This window comes from Sinocyclocheilus rhinocerous, unplaced genomic scaffold, assembly GCF_001515625.1.
Source record: "Sinocyclocheilus rhinocerous isolate Xijiao unplaced genomic scaffold, SAMN03320098_v1.1 scaffold767, whole genome shotgun sequence".
Lineage (NCBI taxonomy): Eukaryota > Metazoa > Chordata > Actinopteri > Cypriniformes > Cyprinidae > Sinocyclocheilus > Sinocyclocheilus rhinocerous.
Genome location: NW_015633562.1, coordinates 942,794 through 951,329, shown reverse-complemented (window position 1 = coordinate 951,329; position 8,536 = coordinate 942,794). Strand labels below are relative to the sequence as shown.

General features: G+C 37.5%; 1 protein-coding gene across 2 annotated transcripts in view; it reads right to left on the bottom strand.

Annotated features, from left to right (window-relative positions):
* LOC107744626 (mediator of RNA polymerase II transcription subunit 13-like) overlaps positions 1 to 8,536 on the bottom strand; it is a 98,922-nt gene that overhangs the window by 42,345 nt on the left and 48,041 nt on the right. For both annotated transcript variants that reach the window (XM_016558419.1, XM_016558420.1), the window contains exon 4: positions 376 to 521. In XM_016558419.1, the coding sequence (XP_016413905.1) occupies positions 376 to 521 (146 nt within the window). The remainder of the gene's footprint in view (positions 1 to 375; positions 522 to 8,536) is intronic.

Genomic DNA, 8,536 nt, shown 5'->3' with positions numbered 1-8,536 from the left:
GGGGGGGGGGGTTTACATATCTCTGTGCCATAGTTTAAACAGTTTCAGGATTTAAGGATGTACAGATATCTTTGAAATCACCATTAGTACCTTAAGCACTGCTCATGTTACCGGTAATGAAGAACACTTTCCTCTTCCCCAAGCACCTAAAACAGGAAAAGGTCTCTAACACTATTTCTGTATTTTATTTATTTATTAATTTTTTCAAGATACAGAGGGGCAAACAGAATGCCACTGGGCTTTACTGATTATAAACCTCATCTTTTTTATCTGAAAGGAAATGCTGGAAAGAAAAAAAGGGAGAGGAGAAACAAAAGAATGGGACAGACAGGAAAAAATATTACAAAGCATATCAAGAAAAGTGTGTTCTATCACCTTGGAATGGGCTAGAGGCCTGCTGGGCCAGTGTCAGGTGCTCCTCACTCAGGTGGTACATGGGCTGGTGCTGGTTGATCTCCACGCTGGTGCACACATTACTGTCTCCATGCAGGAAGAACGTGAAAGAGCAAGACAGGTGTTCTCTGAGAAAGAGAGAGACAGGTGTTTAAGTTAAGCAGCAGCACACGTGCCTCAATGAAAAAAAGAAAGAAAAAAAAACCCAACATGGATTAATCATAAAGACAACAACTATGGATCATCTGACTGCATTTGTAACGTACTTTGTGAGTCATATAATCAGCGGCACTGAACTCTTGTGAATCATTTAATCACCATCTGATGTGATCATTAAATGCCTAAGACAGAATTGGATTCATTTGTAACTCTATGAAACGGTATTGTTAATATCTCAAACGTGTGAGAAACATCACACGTCATTGAGATGCAAGTGTCTGCTCTTTGACCTCAAGGATTACACTGTTTGACCCTTCTCCTCATGAATATGCATGAGGTCCTTTAATATATGTAAAAGGACAATGACACTTCTTCTACATTAGTCACACTCTGAACTCTGTAAAGCCTGAGCTCTGTGAAAATCAGTCCAAACTACGCCAGCTTCCTAATATGTGCTTAAAATCCTTCGTTCCACAGCGCATTAGAGTTGCTCTGCTGATCTGGAATCATCACAGGCATTAAAGCATCTTAAAGCAAAACTAGTCCATTGGCAAAATTACTAAACCAGAAAAACTCTTGTATTTCCATGAAAAGGACGCTTTAAAAGGAAACACTTGTAAAATAAAGGCAAGTTCCTCCATGAATTAATTATGCTTACTATGACAATTTCTGCATTAACTATTACTCATACTTAAGGTTAGACATCTGAAGAAGCCCCCTAAACCCAAGTATTAAACTTCAAATGACACAAAGTTTGTGCCACGGACATGAATGACACCTCAAATAATGCACTTTGTTGAGAAGAGGTATTCTATTAGTTTTCTAAGCAATCAGATTTTATCCCCGAACATGCTAAAATGACAACAACTTGCAGTGGAGGAGGGACGCAAACTATATCTAAGGATAAGAATAAAGACTTTCTGACCATAGCAATCACTCATAACGCCTTAGCAACTACCACAACACTTCTTCTGAATATATATATAAGAAAGCGTTTATAGATGCATCACCAGCCGTTGTACAGTAGAGTTGCTCCAACTGCTTTATAACGACGGTCATAAACCCAAAGAATGTCTCTCCAAAAACAAAGCATAGGCAGTGTGCTATCAGTATGGACACTTGCCAAACATCTGCATTTAGAGACTGAGAGAACCATAGAAGAGGTTCAGCCACTAACCCACAGAGACAGACACTGATTTGCAACTACGTCACATCTAAACAGAGTAAACACGCCACACTGACCCCATGCATTTCTACAGCTCTCGGACTTTGCTAGCGAGAATGTTTTACAGCAGGCTGCCCCCTGTAGAGATATTATCGCAACTGCAATCTGACGCCATTGCCTTTGTTATTTCAGTTGCACACCGGTCTTAAACTTTCTCAACAACAATGCACACAAAAGGAGGCTTCTCTGAGCGAGTTCAATACTGCTGCACCATCACATTTGATCACATGGTGTACACACACACTGAGCTCAATAACAGCATGCTCCTGAAGTTCTCTATTCAGCGGCAGACAGAGCAATCAGTGTGTGCATCACTGACCAACCCCAAAACAAAAACATGACCTGTAACCACTGTTCCTCCCCGAGTTCACACCAGACCAGGGTCCAAAAGTAACAACAAATAAAAGTAAAAAACTGAAAAGAGAAAATAAAGGGAGCAACACTCATCACAACTTATGCAACTTAATGGGATAGTTCACCCAAAAATGAAAATTTGATGTTTATCTGCTTACCCCCAGGGCATCCAAGATGTAGGTGACTTTGTTTCTTCAGTAGAACACAAACGAAGATTTTTAACTCAAACCGATGCCGTCTGTCAGTCATGTAAAGTAAGTGAATGGGAATCACGGCTTTGAGAGTCAAAAAAACCATACACAAACAAAAGGCAACAATACTACAGCGAGAATAAAGGTTACGCCTTCTTTCTTTGGGTAACATTTGGGCGGCGTTATGCAAATCTTCCCACATCCTGACGTAGACATGTGGGGGCGTGTTAGAATGAGCCGTTTTAGGTAGGCGTGGTTAACTCTTAACTTTTATAAAGAATATCTCTTTGGATTTGAGACTTTAGTCTTTGCAACTTTACAGATCTTCTTTATGTACCAAGAGCTTGTAACACTCCAAAGAGAAAGGAAAAATTGAAATTGCATCATATGACCCCTTTAAACTATTATTCAAAAGGGACAAAAAGTTCCAAAAAGTTTAGGGACAGTGTTTTTTTTTTATTTAAGAAATTAACACTCCTATTCAGCAGAGAGGTAATAAATTGGTGAAAAGAGACACATTTACATTGTTACAAAAGATTTGTATTTCAAATAAATGCTGTTCTTTTGAACTTTTGAATCAAAAAATACCTTAAATCATCATGGTTTCCACTAAATATTAAGAAGCACAACCATTTTCAATATTGATAATAAGAAATGTTTTCTGAGCAGCAAATCAGTATATTAGAATGATTTCTGAAGGATCAAGTGACACTAAAGACTGGAGTAATGGCTGCTGAAAATGCAGCTTTGCCATCACAGGAATTAATTAAAATATAAAAAATAAGTTATTTTAAATTGCAATAATATTTCACAATATTACTTTTACTGTATTTTTGACCAAATAAATGCAGTCTTGAGCATGAGATACTTTTTCCCAAAAATATTTTTTTTAAATTGTATCAAACCCAAACTTTTGAACAGTACTGTATTTTTAACAAACGCAACTGCAAAACAATTTTATGGTCCGCGCACTAGTCAAGAGCTCAGGACACCACGACTCCTGATGACACCAGATAATCATGATGACTGCACATTTCCAGCTAAAAAGCAAGAAAGGAAGAAAAGAAAGGGTAAGAGGTCACAAATAGGTAACATGAACCTATTTGTGAGGTTTAGAGGGAAAAAGGACCAGACTAAAGAAAAAGAGCATTAACAAAATTAAAAACAGCTTGTGATGAGAAAAACAGCATGAGGAAAATAAAGAGAAAAAGAGAGGTTACATTCCACAGCTGTAGTATTAGGCTGTTACTGACTTCCTGAAAGCAGTGGCTCTGGTCAGGGCGTAGAAAACTCCTACTACAAAAACCACAAACACACTTCATATCTCAAGTCAACGACTTTACACACACAGCACACCAAGGCACACAAACAGGTGGTGTCTGCGGCCCCTTGGCAGAGTGAAAATAAAGCTGAAATCAAATATAAATATTAGATGAAAAAATTCAAGAAATAAGTTCAAGTTTAAGTACCAAAATGAAAACTGGAAAAAAAAAAAAAAAAAAAAGCTTACCTATATACAAAAAAAAAAACACTAATAAAATCTTTACCTAAATTAAAATGAAAACAGAAAATATAAAAATAAAAGCCAATTCGAAATATTAACAAACACCGTAATATTACATAAATAACACTAAAAATCACCGGTTTGTTAAAGGGGTCCTATTATGCTCTTTTACAAAGTTTTGATTTTGTTTTGGGGGTGTACTAATTTTAAAGGGGTCCTATTATGCTCTTTTACAAAGTTTTGATTTTGTTTTGGGGGTGTACTAGAACAGGCTCTCATACTGGGTTGTTCGAAAAACACATTATTTTTCACATATTTTACATTATTACAACACCTCTCTCCCCAGTCTGGCATGAACGGCTCGAATAGTTCCTGTATCAAATGAAGGCCTGCCTTCTGAAATACTAAATGTGTTGTGATTGGTTAGCTGGGCTAGTGTGTATTGTGACTGGCACCTCTCGGCGCCTGGTCGGGAAATGTCAGGCCCCTTACCATAGCTGCCTGCAAGCTTTAGTGTAAATATTGTGTCAAAATCAAATCAATTTGAGTGCGATTTAAACCCGGATGATTGTAACCACTCTAAGTTCGTCTGCCTTGGGAAAGCTAGCGTGTCGCCGACATAGTGATTGTTAAATAAAATATCTCCTTTTGAAGTGAACTTTGAACTTTGTAACTTTGCAGATCTTTTTTATGCTCAAACAGCAACATTACAGACTAACTAGAGTTGAAAAAGTGAAAAAGCATAATAGGACCCCTTTAATGTTAAACGAGAAATGATGTGGTAACAGTCATGACAAATAATTATTTTGTAGTTTTGAGCGAACTATCCCTATAACACACCACATTTCTAAAACACATGACAAACTGTCTGTCTTCCATCACCTGACCAACAGCAGTAGCAAGATCAGGTGATCAACTGTAGAACATGCCGTTACACACCCTCTCTCCAAACTAAACCCCTGGAAGACGTCAGCCACAGTAAAGAAGTGCATTACTAACAGCAGCGTGTTTACCACAAATAGAGAACTGAGACTCTCTGAAATACCTTCAGATTAAAGCAGTCGACCACAGAGCAATGTCAGTTAACACACAAACATACACTGTCTACTGCATCCATCAAAGATCCTCCAAACAAAGCCTTTATACACACAGAGGAGAGCATCCTCTCACTCATTCATAAAGTGTGGCCTTTAAAGCGCTTAAGAGACAATAAGAGAACTTAAAAAGCCTCTAGACTCGATGACTAGAGCTCGTATTCTGCGCGCTTTAACAGTTTGCCTCGTCATATAACAGCTGAACAAACCCGGCGAGACTTTTCTCAAACAAAACATTTGTTAGTCAACAGTCACTTATGCTAATTAAATGTTTATTGATCTTGTGTAACAGGCTTTCACTAAATACAAAGCCAACTTTTGAACTAAAAGACAACCTGATTGGCTGCACGCCTTGGAGACTCTCAATCTTTACAAAGATTATCACAACAGCCGCACATGGATGGGTTTTTAAGAACACTTTAATGCAAAATTTGTTTTTAAAACTAATAAACCGAAAACAATAAATACCGATGCTCCATAGATACCGTATTTGGCTTTAAATGGTGTAATTTCTGAGGTACAAAAATCCAGACATTTTTGCTTATTTTTTCTTTCTTTGTGGACTTTTGCATCCAAGCTTATGTAGATTTATTCTATAATGCTCCTTGAGCCAACACACCCCTCTAAAGCAGGGCATTCCACCCTAACTTCCTCAATGTACTGCACATTAATTTTCAACCTCAAAATTAAACTTTACAGGGAAAAAAAACTATTTTAATCAGCATGCTTTTTGAAAATAGGGTGAGGTGCCAGACCGGAGACCCTGGAACATCTGCACGGATTGTAAATCTCTCCAAAACAGACACTCTGCATGCACACACACTCACTCCCCTAGAGCAAAGATAGGAGCTTCTGATGAAGACAGAATCAAGGCGAGTCAGAGTGTAGTGAGCATCCAAGGAGAGGAAGACGAGACAGATGAGAATGAAAAGGCAAAGAAACGGGGATAAAAATAGAGAAAAAGAGTTGACATTTCAGCATCTATGGCCAGTGTGTAGTGTCAGCGATTGAGTGTGTGAGAGTGGAGAACAGGAATGGGAAGTGAGCGAGTAGGAGTTCTGGAATGTCAGGAATCTCACATCAGACTCGTGGAACTGAGCTCAGAAAGCAGCAGAGAGGAGCTAGGAGCTGTAGCTTGAGCAGGGTTCTAGATTTACACCAGCCCAGATTTACTATAGTGCGTGTTTATCTGAAGCTGTCTAGGATTGATGGGTAGAAAAATGGTTATCAGACGATATAAATGATATAATCTGGACATGCCTTTGAAATTTCAGCATGAAACAACTGTGCGCACACACACTGGATCTACGGTTTGTTTCCCATCCAAATTGCAATGACAGGAGAGGCCCAGACAAAATATGCAGATTTTTTACTTCACATTTTAGGGAGGAAATCTGCTGAATTATGCTAAATGCATTTAAACATAGTAAAATTTGTGAAACAGAGCACCAAATTCCTACTGGAAGCTAAAAGCATAACGACCTCTTTAAGTTCAGCATGAACTGAAAATTCAGAGTTTTCTAAATGCGTGTTATTGTGAACAATTCATCCATGCATATTTGTTTTTTAATTTGACTTTGAATTTTTTAAATAAAAAATTAACAACTCTCTGATGACACGTAGTCCACATAAACTTGATAGTCCAGAAAACTACTAGAAAAAACCTCTTAATATATGCACTATTTTACATATTTAGGGATGCACCTTTTGGAATGCAATTTTGGCCGATACAGATAACTGATAATTCTTTATATTTTAAAGGCCGATAACCGATATGTTGGCCGATAAACCGAAATCCAAATTTGTATATAATATGTGAGATTACAAAAAAGTCACTGGTCAACATTACTGCATGTAAAGAATCAAAATGCATGTGCCATGGATAAAACGGCATAAACTCCACACGGAGAATAATGAAATGACTTTAATTAAACTTATATTGTTGATGAAAATAATTAGGTAAAAATAAAAGTGGTGGTTATTACTAATAATGCATCAATGATTTTGAAAAAGAAACATCTTAAATTAAATTACTGTTTCAAATAGCAGCATTGCTGTTTGAGCTGCATCACGTGTGCTGTTGCTGAAGAGCTGAATGAACACTGGTAAACTGAAGCGCTCTGTTAGCAGGTTAATTAGGCTTTATGAGAATCAGATATTTATACAACAAACATAATATTACAACTTATATATGCACAAAAATACGCAAATGCACAAGTGAACTTGAACTTGTATGTGCAAGTCAGAATGTGTAACTCCTGTTATGGATGCGCTCATGGCTCCTCCCGTAATAAAAATAAACTGAAACACAAATAATAAACCCAAAGAATTCACAACTTTTTATTATGGTAATGTTCTCTTTATAATGTTATGTCTATGACATTCCCAATTATAGTTCTTAATGTTGTGTATTGCTGTTCGAGCTGCGTGCGCTGAAGTTGAAAAGCTGAATGAACACCGGTAAACTAAAGTGCTTTGCTAGCAGCTTATCTAACTCAAGGAAATGCATCCTGTGTGAGATTAATCAGATATTTATACAACATAAACATAATATTACAACTAATACATGCACAAAATGACGCAAATGCACAAGTGATCTCAGTTACGTGCTAACCAGAATGTGTAACTTCTGTTGTGGATGTGCACTTCCTGCAACAACGCACTGAATCACGGCAACTAAAAATCAAAGTATTAACAACATTTTAATATATAATGTTTAATGTTTGCATTGTAATGTTATATATATATGACAGTTCCAATAATAGTTATTAATGTTGTGCACTGCTGTTTGAGCTGTATGCGCTGAGCTAAAGATGATCACTGGTAAACTGAAGCACACTATAAATGCTCTATTAACTTAACCAATCACATTCTATATGAAATAAATCATATATATATACACACACTGTATATATATACACACAGTATATATACACACATATATATATATATATATATATATACACACAGTATATATATATATATATACACACACAGAATATATATATATATACACACAGAATATATATATATATTGGGGCTGCATGATATATCGTTTCAGCATCGATATCGCGTTTAGTATACGGATCGTTATATTTATACTGATTGTTTTCTTTGCTCACACACAGACACAGTGTCTACACCGGACGCGACAGCTGTACAGAGATACCCATTTTAAATAAAATTAGTAGCAGAGCTACTGCAAGGGATTTTCAGTGCTGGAAATCCATTTATCCTTTGTTGAAACTTCCGCGTCGTCGCGGAGAGCACAGGTTACGGTCGCTTAGCAACGGCAGACGCCACGAAAGCGCAAGCTCCCGAGCGCTTTGGAAAGGAGGAGAAAGTGGCGCGACTGGCGTTTTCCACGTGTTTTTAGGCACGACAAAGGCCCCAAAGTCTGTCTACACTGGACGCAACCGTTGCATATCATTTGAACTTTGTATCAGTACGTCATAACGCGGCATCAGTTTACTGTCGGGGATTTGTTGTGTCGTGCCGCACCGCTCGCGTCTGGTGTAGACATGGTGAGAGCCACACAGATGCACGTGAACACTGATTTCTGTGTTCTGCCACTATTTGTGCCTGAAATACTGTGCTCTGCAAGTATCCTTGTAAA